Source organism: Apodemus sylvaticus, chromosome 1, assembly GCF_947179515.1.
Source record: "Apodemus sylvaticus chromosome 1, mApoSyl1.1, whole genome shotgun sequence".
NCBI lineage: Eukaryota > Metazoa > Chordata > Mammalia > Rodentia > Muridae > Apodemus > Apodemus sylvaticus.
This window is the reverse complement of record NC_067472.1, coordinates 95,531,424-95,545,363: the sequence shown is the minus strand read 5'-3', so window position 1 is coordinate 95,545,363 and position 13,940 is coordinate 95,531,424. Positions and strand designations below refer to the sequence as shown.

At 36.3% G+C, this 13,940-nt stretch overlaps 1 protein-coding gene across 3 annotated transcripts in view; it reads right to left on the bottom strand.

Moving 5' to 3' along the window:
• The window catches only part of Sbf2 (SET binding factor 2), a 365,757-nt gene that overhangs the window by 201,626 nt on the left and 150,191 nt on the right, over nucleotides 1-13,940 (bottom strand). For all 3 annotated transcript variants that reach the window (XM_052201159.1, XM_052201166.1, XM_052201176.1), the window contains exon 3: nucleotides 12,502-12,639. In XM_052201159.1, coding sequence (XP_052057119.1) covers nucleotides 12,502-12,639 — 138 coding nt within the window. The remainder of the gene's footprint in view (nucleotides 1-12,501; nucleotides 12,640-13,940) is intronic.

The window sequence follows — 13,940 nt, the reverse complement described above, 5'->3', positions numbered from 1 at the left end:
CTATGCAACCATAACTAGGATGCAGTGGTATTGGGACAAGGACACTAAGGTAGGCAAGTTGACAAGTGCCAGTGACCTCTGTCAAGCTGTCCAGGGCTCCAAGATTAAGTTCTCACTGACTCAGGTCATGCCAGCAGAAGCCGTACTTTCACAACTCAAGAAGCCCAACACTTTTTTCTAGAAAGAGAGAACTGCCAAATAAACTCCACCAAAGGGTAAAAATAATTTAAAAAGTGTTTAGTCCACAAATAAGTCTGTGCACTAACTGTTTGACAAGACTCTTTCACGCACAAAGTTATAAGAAGGGAGTGAAGAGAACAAATTAATGAAACCCTGAGATTTGTCAGTGGAGACAAATCTGAGTCTAGGTTATTTTCTGTCTGAGAGTCTAGGTTATTGTCTCTAATAAAACCCCCTTCCTCTCCTATTCCAGTATCTATGCTCCAGCTTAAACTCACTTCCTCCTGAAATCTTCCTTTTCTGACCTTTACTCTCTTGCTTTCCAGTGTGGTTTACCAAAACATTAGACTTGCTACTTCAAACTCTCCGAAAAGGTCATGAAAAGCCAGCTGCCTACTTGACATCTCAAACATAGTCAAAGCATAACATTTATTAATCTTTCTGCCTAAACTCTATTCTCCTATAGCAAGTAGTCTACTAAGAGCAATCCCACTTGTGTGGCAAATTCCAAACTCTCATTCTTTTATCATTTATGGCTAATATCCAATTGTCAGAATATCCATACCTCCAAATTTTCAACCACAGAAGAGTGAGCCTATATCTCACTGGATTACTACAACAGTCTGCTTTCATTCCCTTTATTCTTTTTAAGTCTTACTCTTCCTTGCTGCTCTTCAGATACACTAGGAATGGTACCATCTACTGGGATCTGCTTATTGTTTCTTTACCTGGAATGGTTCCTACAGAGAAGCTAATGTCTGTGTTCCCATATCTCTTGTCCTTCCTGCTCTGACTGCTGCTGACCACTCTCCTGGACCCTGCAGAATCTGCATTCCCTGCCCATTGCCTTTCTTTCTCCATGCCAACATCACCTAACACATGAACAATTTTAGTAACCTTAGCTTTTCCTTTCTTTTCTTCTTTTATTTTTTTTTATCTGTTTCTCCCACTAGATTAAATGAAGGTCAGGACTTCTGTTCGGTTCAATGATTAGTGAGTTCATAAAATAAGAGCTTGGGTGTACCTACTCTTATTACCTGGTGTATTACCTGGTATTTGTTCAGTACATAAATGCAGGGATAAATTTCTTAAAATGTTTTTCTAGGCATTTCAACAAGAGAATTTTTCTCCTTACACTGAAGCCATGAGCTCTATTTTTACTTCCCTTTGGAGTTCATATGGTTTATAGTATAGTGCATATAACCAAAAATCAGCTGGCTGAGGAATGTACACATCTAAATGTATATAAAACATCCATGCGATCTTGAAAAACAAAGATTTTGATTTGTGAACAAATCAAAATGAGTCTGGTTTGTTTCTGGAATGCCTAAAAATAATAGGAAAGTGATGATTATTAATTTACCAAAATTTCCACACCTAATGAATCATGGGCTTCATGGATTACTAAAAGTCTCAAAATGGCAAAATGACTGAAATTCCTGGAACAGATAAAGCCATCCACATTTTTATGAGATTGTGATAATTGCCCTAGAGCATTATTGAAAGACAACTTAAGTAAGCAGATAGCTATTTCAAATAAATAACCATTACACTATTTTAACCAAAACACAAAACAGAATGTGTAGCTATGACACAAAGTTGCCCACAAATTATTAAGAAGAAAAAAGGGTCAACAAATGTAAATCAGTATTAAGTAAAAATAACTTTATGTTTTACATTTCTGCATTTTTTTACATTTCTTATTTTTCTTAAGATGTTAAGTATTACTTTATAAATCCTAGAATGCTGTTATTCTTAATCTTAGCTATATTCTAAGAAACAATGTGCCAAAGACTGGTGTTGAATTTCAATATTGAGAGCTTGCAAACCATGCTCCAGGATATGCTCAATCCCCCGAAAACTAAGGTGGTATGTTTGTGTATGTATTCCCTGGCACACATATACATATAATACTCCAGGATTAAGGGAACAGTCATAATTCCTCTTTGAAGAAAAAATGTATGCAGAGAGTTGTTAGGTAAAATAAAGTATATTTCCTAATAAAATTTTTCAATTTTTTTTCTAGAAATAATTTATCAGGCCATGGAAATAATGCTGCTTCTATTTTGAAGCCAAATTATCTTTTGTGCAATAATTATCAGTGACATTGATTTTGTAAGTTTTGTTCTAAGGCGGGGTTTTACTATAGCCTAGAATAGCTTGCATCTTCCTACATAGCACAAGCTGGCCTAGAGCTCATATCAATCAATCTTCTTGCCCCAGCTTCTTGAGTGTTAGGATTACAGGCATGAACAATCAGGCGAGCCATTTGCACCAGGGAGCCTGGCTGCTCCACAGCCTTCTGTGCACAGCCTGCCAGGAGAGAGTCATCTCCCAGCAGTGCTTTCACTTCTGAGTGCAGAGGTAAGAGCTCCACTTTCTCTCCAATATCTCTCTGGAGGGGAACAGCTAGGAGCACAAAGGGCATACTATCAATGGAGCAGTGGAGACAAAAGCCTTCTGGTCGTCGTTTGCACCAGGAAGCCAGGCAGCTCCACAGAATTCTGTGCACAGCCATTACTGAAACAACAAAAGGAATTTCACACTCTTGGAGGTATTTTTACTTTAAAATTAAACTTAATCAGCCAGATGTGCTGGCACATGCCTTTAATCCCAAGACTCTGGAAACAGAGGCAAGCAGATTTCTGTGAGTTTGAGGCCAGCCTGCTTTACACAATGAGTTCTAGAACAGCCAGGGCTATGGAGAAACCCCATGTCATAAAAGATGTCTTTAGTCATCTTTTCTAGTTTATACATCAACTTTACAAGCTCTCTAGATTACCATATGCTTGCTAATAAGATCATTATGCTTATCTAATTATCCACCCAACAAAATCAATCCATCCATCTGTCCATGCATCTACCCATCTATCTATCCATCCATCCATCCCTCAAATAAAAATAAATACAAAGTATTTCCAAGTGAAATGATACAATAAATATGGCTTTCTTTAAAACATCATCTTCTTCACTGAACAGATATTTAGATTTAAAAGACGGGGAAAACTGACAATTATAAAATATGGGTAATGTATAAAGGAGTTCATTATAACAGTTAAAGGAAACAAAGCTTGTGGAACACTGTCTGGGTATGGGCTAGAGTCCAAACCTGCCTCTATCTGTATTTGTTCTTACTGTTTTAACCTCTGTTGTAATGTTACATAGACAAGGGTTCTTTCTGTGTGTATGTCTGCATCCTATGCATGCAATGCCCACTGGGACCAGAAGGGGGCTTTGGATCCCCTCAGATTGTTGTGAACCATTATATGGGTGCTGGAAAGTGAATGCAGGTACTTTGAAAGAACAACCAGTGTTTGTAACCACCGAGCCACATCTCCAGCTCTAAAACCTTCACTCTTAACTACATTATTTCATTATATCCTTCCAAAACCCTCAAAGATAGATACTATTATTAGTATGTTCTGTATATAGAGGAACAAGTCTGAAGTACAAAAAGGTTAAGAATTTGTTCAAAGTTAATAAATCTTAAAACTGAAGACTGCATCCAGAGTTAATATTCCATTATAAATGATCTTAGAGAAACATCTGATTATCTTATTAGCAAGCATATGGTGATCTAGAGAGCTTGTAAAGTTGGTATATAAACTAGAAAAGATGACTAAAGACATACATATCCATTTATTCATTTAACACTATTTTACTGGGATATCTAGTGTGTTCTAGGAACTAATGTTATGAGTATAACTGGGAAAGAAGGCAACATCTGAAGAGGGGAAAGTAGATGAAAGCACATTTGTATTATTTTTAAAACAAAGAGCTAAACTGTTTTAAGTAAATAGCAATGTATTAGAGCATGTTTATTTATTAAATATTTATAGCTCGTTAGCCACAAAGCACCTGCCACAAAAGGATAGGGTACAGCCTCCATGACAGGAAACTCAATCACGTAAACGCTGAGAGCAGCCCAGGTGAACAAACAGTGGCAGTCAAAACAATGTCCTAGCCAGTGCTCAGTTACCCGGCTGGGACGGGATCTGAAGCCCACAGCAGGAAACTGGGATTTAAAAAGATACACATCACCAAAACATAAAGAGAATCAGAACAGTAAGGAGGAAAAGTAAAAATGAGAAATCCAACAATAAGGGAGGCTCAAGAGCTTATGCTTGCTTGCTGGGCAGTGGTGGCGCACGCCTTTAATCCCAGCATTTGGGAGGCAGAGGCACGCAGATTGCAGATTTCTGAGTTCGAGGCCAGCCTGGTCTACAGAGTGAGTTCCAGGACAGCCAGGGCTACACAGGGCTGTCTCAGATAACCAAAAAAAAAAAAAAAAAAAAAAAAAAAAAAAAGGGAGCTTGACACTTTAAAAATGCAACACATCCTGTAGCTTGACTGACTTAAACCATCCTTACCCTCCTGTCACTTAGATTTACTATTTTTAATCCATATATCCTTAAAAAATTAATAACCTTCAGTAAGCAATCAGGTATGAGTTTAGCAAACAATTGTTGAAGGGAGAAAGTATCGCAGACGTAAAGCTATCAATTGAAAATAAGATCAGACTTCTTTCCTTCCTTGATAATAATAATCTTGTGTTTGAGGGGTTTTTTTTTTTTTTTGGTATTTTTAAATTTATTGTTCTTACACATTTAAGTGAAAATATAATTAAATCCCTTTCTCCCTTCCCTTCCCTCTCCAACCCCTTCCCCAAGTCCCGTTCCAAACCCTACCATGTCTCATTTTGCTAATTTTTCCTTCCCAATTGTTAATATGTGTGTGTAGCTATACAAATCTATAAATACAACCTGCTGACACAGTTTTTACTATACTTCTTGTTAGCCTTTGATAGCCAATATTTAAGAAACAACATTCGATGTTCTAGAAATTTGGGAGCTTGTTCTCAAAAGCCATTTTAAATTTAAATATGTCCTATAAAGTATGTGATATTTATTCAGTGATAGTTTTCTCTATAAGACATATTTATAAAGAATATCAAGGTGTCTTAAAATTCAGCATCCTGACAATTTGCTTATTCTCATTTGAAAATGGAAGGCACAGATGCACAGCTACATTAAAATAATATTCACCATAATAAGTACTCATATGGATACTTGCATGTGCTACAACTATCAAGTGAACAAAATAAATAAATAGGGAACTTATAAATAGCACAAATTTTCTATGTCTCTATCATGTCACTTGACTAAGGTCTAAGAAGTCGTCTCTGGGTTAAGACTGTATGATGCTCATCACACAATCAGCAAACCAGTTGCTGTAGTTGGCTATTCCTCATTTCTTAGTGAGACAGTTAGAACAGCATTGTCCTCTTCTTGAAGGAACCAATATTGTGATGCCCCCCTCAAAAGACATTCATCACAGTGTTATTTAATATCTACATAACAAGAAATAAACATCTACCAAGAATTTATTTACACAGAATTATGTGGTAGACAATTATTTTAATTAAAAAAAATTCTTGGGCTGGAGAGATGGCTCAGCAGTTAAGAGCACTGTCTACTCTTCCAGAGGTCCTGAGTTCAATTCCCAGCAAGCACATGGTGGCTCACAACCATCTGTAATGGGATCCGATGTCTGAAGACAGCAACAGTGTGTCTGAAGACAGCAACAGTGTACTCATATACATAAAATAATCTTTAAAGAAGATTCTTGATTCCAAGAAGACTTTTTTCAGACCTCTCACTTTCTTTCCCTACATGTTTCAGATATTCTAGAATAAGCACAATTTACTTGATAGTATAATTTTCTCCTCTGTTCCACATGTTCTTGCCTAGAGATAGTTAAGAAACCTATTATTTCTTCAGTTCTCCAGGTGACTCCTTAATCACTGAAGAGTTGTTCTATGATATTATGAATTTCATGTTTCCTCAAATTAGCCTCCCAAGTGCTTCATCATGATTTATTGAAATGTACAGGCTCATCAGGTACGATAGCATGGCCTTAATCCGTAGGCTCATATGGTTGAAAAACAAGGCCAGTACAAAGCCAGAATAATTGGACCCTATTGCAAAACAAAAAACACTCACCCACAAAACAACAACAGAAGCAAAGGAAATGTGTAGACCCCAACAACTTCCTGGTTTCTTTCACTCTAAGATCCTGATATGTTACATGTTTGCCTGTGCTTCTCAATTCTCAACGACCACTTTTACATCCATCACTTCTTCTAAACTCAGGCCAATCGCATACTAGTGTGACTTTTGAAGCGCTATAGCATATATTTAATATCTCATTCTTTAAGACAGACAAAGCCAAGCCCTTTAACTGTCCTGGGGTAGGCTTTTAGTATCATCTGTAAAACATAATGTAACAGAGACTAAAATGAGATTAACTGATGTGAGTTAAATATAATAGAATGAGAGAAAGCACAAACTTATGCACAAACTTTTGGCACAATGTCTAGAATATGCCAAGCATTAATTGATCAAAAAAACACTCATACCTTTGTTTCTATTTCCCAAATTTTTGCCCAGATTGCCCCTTTTCTTGGCTTTTAGTTTTCAAGTGTCTATTTAAGAGTTTTATAAACTCTTAAGTTTTACACTTAAGAGTAATACACTTGTTGCCCGGTGTTCAGTCATTATCTATTTCATGGAATACTATTTAAGCAGCACTTTGGGATACTTGTGCTCCTGAAATTTGGGGTTGCCTCCACAGTTCAACTGTATGTCCACTGAGATAGAAACAACACAAAACAGTATCTGATGGTTTCTATGTCTTTTCCTTTTTCATTCTTTATCTTACTTCCCCAAATAACCCTCAGTAATCCCAACTCCATCTCTTTAATGGTAACTAATTGGCTGATACACTAAATGTCTTTATTGATTTAGAAACACAAAACATTTTTTAAAAACTTAAAAGGATTTAAACATAAATAAAACAACTTAAGATACATATATTTCATATAAGCAATAAAATATATCAGTCATATTTTTAATCATTACTTTAAAAAAAGACAAGGCTCATATTATCTAGCTGGATAATTTTGGAAACATGTTATCAAAAAAGTTTAATGCCAAACTTTTGCTTGTGATTACTGAGCATGTTACTGTATCTTAGAAAAGATAAAAAAGCTAATATTTTTTAAGTTGCACAATTTCACTTTGGATGCTGTACATTCTGAGCAAAGTATCATAGTACATTTCATATGAAGTAATTCATGCCAAATGAGTTAAGTTCTATTTTGAACTGATACTGATAATACAATCCAAAAATAAAAGAAAAACACATTTGTTAAAAACTGCCAAAAGTGAGACTAATGTTACTAATGACCTAGAAAGGAACATCTTTTAATTTATTTCCCCTTCCCAAATTCTACCTCATGGTTCATACCCTCATTTGTTTCTAACACAGAAAAGGAGATTTACAGACTCATCTGGTACCTAGCACCTAAGCATCATCACACAAAAGACAGAAAACTGATAAATTATTTATATTTTCAGGATTGAAAAAAAAGCAGATGAAAGAGGCTTCAAATGTTTTGACATTGGTTATAAAGGATAAAGTATAATTTTTGACTCTCTTAAAATGGCAGTGGGTAAAGAGAGCTGAGCTGGATGAAAGGGAAGCTGTTAAGACATGGACTCAAAGTACCAAAGAACCTGGACCAGTATTACCCTCCTCAGAGAGACTATGCAATGAAATGTCTCATCTCAGGACTGGTGCTAGAAAAGGCTAACGTTTGGATTAGAGCCTGTTATGACAGAGCTTTAAAGTGTTTATGTAAAAAGCAAACTACAAAGCAAAGGAGACCTAACTTAGAAAGTGGCCATAGGCCAGATATGGGAGAACATACGCATGAAAATCATGAAAGCCATTAACGAATTATATGCTTCTGAACAGAAGTGGAGAAAGCATGAATCCATGAGCCCATGGTTCATCCAGACAAAGAGAGAGCTTTGCTTCCAGGTAATACCAACTGCTAGCTGGGCACGTTAGCACACACCTTTATACCATACCTGAAGGATCACAGCACATAATCTCTGTGACTCTGAGGCCAGCCTGATCTACACAGCCAGTTCCACACCAGACAAGGCTACACCTTGAGACTCTGTCTCAAAAAAAAGGGGAGGGGGAGTGAAGGAAAGGCAGGAGGGAGAAAGGGAGAGAAAGAGGGAGAGGGAAAGGGAGAAGGAAAAGAAAGAAAGAAAGAAAGAAAGAAAGAAAGAAAGAAAGAAAGAAAGAAAGAAAGAAAGAAAGAAAGAAAGAAAGAAAGAAAGAGAAAAGAAAAGACAAAAAAGAAAACACAAAAAAGAAAAGACAAAAAAGAAAAGAAAAGAAGAAAAAATAATGGTGCCTGTATTACCACCCTCAGAAGTACTGTCTAATTCCACCCATTTACCTACAAATTTCATTTTTTTTCTTAACAGATGAATAATATTCCATTGGGTAAACCTATCACATTTCCATTATCCATTCATAAGTAGGCTATATCTAATTTCTGGTTATAATTAATTGGGAAGCAGTGAAAATGGATGAACATGTAAGATGTAGTATCTTTTAGTTAAATGCCAAGATGGTATCTTGTGGTAGCTACATTTTCAGCTTTTGGTGGAATCTCTACCCAGATTTTCATAGTGGCTGCAATGCTCCTCACTCCCACCAGCAATGAATAATTGTTCCCTTTCCTCACATACCAGCATGTGCTGTAATTTGTTTAATTAATTTGGGCATTCTGGTTATGGTAAAAATGAAACCTAGAGGTATTTTTATTTGTATTTCCCTTATGGTAAGTAAGGGTGTTGAACATTCCTTTAAGCAGTTTTCAGTCATTTGTGTTTCAGGTTTTGAAAACTATTTACTTTGATACCCCCATTTTAAAATTGGGTTATTTGTTTTCATAATGTTCAGGGTTTTTTAGTTCCTTATTCTAGATACAAGCTAATCCTCTATCAGATGCATAATTGGCAAAGTTTTTTTTTCCTCATTGTATAGGCTGCTTCTTTACTTGAATGACGGTGATCTTTGATGTGCAGAAGATTTTAGCTTCATGAGGTCCCGTTTATTCCTTGTTCTTCTTAGTGCCTGTACTAATGGTGTTCTGTCCAGAAAGTCCTTCCCTGTGTCAATAAGTTAAAGCCTGTTCCTCAGTTTCCCTTCTCTAAGATTCAGTGTTTTTGGCCTTATACTGAGGTATTTGATCCATTTGGAGTTGAGTTTTGGGCACAGTGCTAGAAATGTGTCTATTTTCCTTCATTCTAAATGCAGCTATGCAATATAAGCAGAACATCTGTTGAAAATTCAATTTTTTTTTGTAGTGTGTATTTTTGGTGTATCAACCACAATCCAGGTAGACCTCATACCCAGGAGTAGATGGTAAACACAACCGTGTGTGTGTGTGTGTGTGTGTGTGTGTGTGTGTGTGTGTGTGTGTGTATGTATGTATGTATGTATGTGTGTGTGTAAGAGAGAAAGAGGGAGACAGACACAAAAAGATGTGGAGAAAGAAAAAACATGAAGTGGGGTGAGTAAGATTGTAAAAACACATATACAGCAGAGGACTGCCTGGTCTGGCCTCTGTGAGAGAAGAGACTTGAGGCCCCAGGGAGTGGTGAGGCCTGGCAGGAGCCATCTTCCTAGAGAATGGGGACCTCTTCCTGGAGACAAGGGGATAGAGGAATGGGATGAGGAACTGTGGGAGGGCAGACCAGGAATCAGGTAGCAACTGGAGTGTAAAAAAATAAATGTTATAAAATAAAAAAAGAAAAAGTCAACTACTAGTGGGGCATGGTGGCACACACCTTCAATTCCAATCCTTGGGAGGCCAAGATGGTGAACTTCTGTGAGGCTGACCTGGTCTACATAGATAAGTTCCAGGAGAGCCAAAGTTACACAGACCCTGCCCCAAACAAACAAACAAACAAACAGAACACAAGACTTCAACTGCTGACTGATAAGAAAGTGGGAGTATATGACTAGTAGATAATCAGCCAAATACTATCAATATTGATATATACTGATCAATATACCAATATTATCAAAAGAATCAAGAGTAAAATCTAAATCAAGGGGAGCATGAGTGACAAGTAGCAGGACACATATATCGACTTAAAATACCATCCTATGGAATACTTGTTAGTTGCAACTGAAAACCAAAACAAAACAAACCAAAACAAACAACAACACAACTCTTGCAACTATACATTGAAAAAATCTAAATCTAAAAATCATCTTATCAAATAGACACCATTAGTAAAGAATTAATAGACACTGTATACATCCAAATGTGTACCCTTGGACATCTCTGGAAGGTACATACTTAGGAAGTATTCTTTTCTTTTTATGACTTTGCCTGGTTGGCCTTTCTTTCCTCCCTCTTCCTTCTTTCTATTTTAAAAACAGAAAGATAGTTATTAAGACATTTTGGAGATATTGGAGGTGTTTTAGAAAGATGTCTAGGAATTCTACTAGGAATGTCTACGAAAGAGTAGCTCAGGATATCTCAAAGTTCTCAATCCTTTTATTTCAGATGTTTTAATGATGTGATTATAGGCATCCTGGTTGGTTAAGTATTACAGTATTCTGTTAATGCACAATCTGAACTAAATGAGAGAAACCAAAGAATATAGAATAACCATTCTATTAAAAATGGATGTGGAAGTATTATTACTTAAAATTTTCAATATTATAAGATAAAGACAAAGAAAATGTTCAAGATGAAAAAAGATAAATAGAAAATTAACATAATAAATGCAGTTATGTACTGGGCTGGGACTGTATAATGGGTAGTGAAGAATATTATTAATATGATTATAGTAATGTCCAGTTTAAAGTGCAGTAAGAGTCACTTCAGCCCAGAGCATCAGGTCTAGCCTAGGGAGTCAAAAAATTCAGAGGAAAAGTATATAAAGATGGGATTTTCTGTCAAATTACTTGGGGGTAGGGGGTAGGGAGGCTAGTGAAGGAAAGGAGGGAGGGAGGGAAGGACGGACAGAGAGAGAGAAAGAGAACATGTCTGTGTATAAGGGATTATACAAAAAAGGAAAGAGGGAGCAGGAAAGAGAGGAGAGAGGGAAAGAAAGGGATAAAGATCTCATATAATAAACTAGTGAGCCAAAAAAATTAGCACCAGATAAATATGGTAAAGGATATCTGAGAGCTTGAGTAATGTCAACAATTTATCATTTTGTATGAAACAATGTCCAAATAAGAAGTAGACTGACATGCCCGAGAATTCCTAGACATCTTTCTAAAACACCTCCAATATCCCCAAACAATGTCTTAATAACTATCTTTCTGTCAGCTTGTCTGATGGCTGAATGCATGTGAAGAAGAGAAAAAGAAAAAGTCAAAATAGAATTTAGTTTTCATTAGACAACTCAAGGGAGTTATTAAGAACATGGAGATAAAGAAGAGTACATTTTCAGGATCAGGATAAGGTCTCAACAACATCATTAAAATGAAAGGTCAACTAAGAACACAGAGTGGTACATGAATTACAGAACATGCTGGCAGGTTTTTGACTGAAACAATCAGAACAGGAGTGTGATCAGCCTTTTACCAACAATTTCCACACTATGAAAGACACAATCTGGTACAAGATGAACTAAAGGCACAGACTTGTAAATTATGTCACCTCATTGGCAACATAACTTCTAAATTTACACAGAAGCAATATCCTGACAAGCCATTAAATATTTCACAGCAAATATTTCTTAGTTTGGACCCACTATCTAAAGCCTTGAAATGTTGGTATGGTTTCCTACAAAGATCTGACAACGTGAAATAAGCTGAAATGCAGATAATATATATTTGTTGTTTTTCCAGAATGCAGTTAATAACTATTTTGTTCTACATGAACTTTTGAACTTCTACCATAAAAGAACGATAGTGTAAGTTTGCTTCATGATAGGTAACTTGTCTTCTCTGTAATTAAAAATCAGATTTTGTACCCAGAAAATTTAGATTTTGAACTTTAAAGAACATATCAAGATTTCAAACACTATTAATATAAAATTAAGGTTATATTTTATTACAACATTTCCCATCCATCCATCCATCCATCCATCCATCCATCCATCCATCTATCTATCTATCTATCTATCTATCTATCTATCTATCTATCTATCTATCTATCTATCATAGTTTCCATGCTATCTATCTATCTATCTATCTATCTATCCACACACAATACAGACATAAAATGTTTCCATGCCTACTTAAGGTACTAAACTTATACAATTCATTTGAAAATGCAATATGAAGTTCTAGTTCTTGAACCTGCTGTTCAACGGAGCCCATGAAATTTTCAATGTTAGTAAAATAAATAACAGAAACAAAAACATGGAACTTAAAATATCCTATAATGCTATGCGTCCCCATCCTAGGATAAGAAAGTTTCTGTACCTGGAGATTGATCTCCGCCTCATAGAATGTTAGGCATGAGCAGTAATGTCGATCTGAGTCAATATCTGTTAGGACCACCACAAAGAATGTTGGCTGTTTCCTCTCTCTGGACAGGTGCCATCCACCAGGCTGACAAAACTAAAAGGATAAGGGAAAAAGTCATTAAAAATAAAAATTTACTATTTGTTAATATATAAAATGTTCAACATAACATTGTCATTAAAACTATATACTTGAGAGGATATAGAAATGGTTCAGAGTATAAGGTATTTGCTTCATACACAGGAAGAGTAGAGCTCCAACTCTAGAACTTGTTTTTTTTTTTTTTTTAAAAAAGAACCAGAGCCAAGAGTGACAGCGTGTGCCGGACATCTTAGCCCCATGAAGCAGAGACAAAAGGAAGACCCTAGAAGCTCACTGATCAGACAATCTAGCCAACTGTTGATTCAGCAAGAGACTGTGTTTCAAAATATAAGGTAGAAATCAATAAAGGTCCAGGATGCTGACCTCTGGCTACCATACATGCATGTGTAGGTACACACCTGTGCTCACATGTGCATATACATACATATATATCACACACAAATGTATCTATTTGATATGGTATGCTATAAAAGCTAACATCAAAAAAGTTCAGCAAATTTTCCACAGATATCATTCTAAGAGGCGAAGTGCAGCAAAGGGATACTATTTGGGGAAAGAAAGGCAACCAGCAACAGGAGTGCGGAGGAAAGAGAAGTGAGGGCAGGGAACGAGGAGGGAAATGCTGGGTTTGGATAGGTGTAGTAAACAAAAAATAATTTTAAAAGTAAATTGAGGGGCTACAGAGACTTAAGCTGTTTAACCAGATCACCAAAGTTCAAACCCCAGAATCCTTTAATAAGGTATCATTTGCTCTTTGCCTGTGACCCCAAGGCTGCTAGAAGTAGAGATAAGAGAGATTTCTAGGGTGTTCTAGCAAAAACAAAACAAAACAAAACAAAACCCACGCAATAAACAAACAAGTAAAAAAAAAACAAACAAACCAGGTTCCAGCTTCAGGGTGAGGCCTTGCCTCTAAGGATATTAGAGAGAATGATAGGCAGGGTATCCCACACCCTCCTCCAGCCTCTGACCTAACACCACATACAAGTATATTGGCAAACTAGCATACATTAAAACAATAAATATTCATTAAAATTTGTTGTAAATCCTTATCTGCGAGTAAACCTTATAAATAATACTCTTTTGCAGTCCTTACAATTGATGAGCACATAGAACACTGAACCAAAAGTTCCCGAGAACTGAAACTTTACAGCAAAAGGGTATTAGCATGTGGCTAACCTCACTATACTCCAGGGCAGAAGAAGGACATATCTGGGGTACAACCAAGAAGTTTAAACAGATTATAACAAGCCCAAGATGCTTTTCAAAATCTTACTCTTTTAATGATGTTTTTT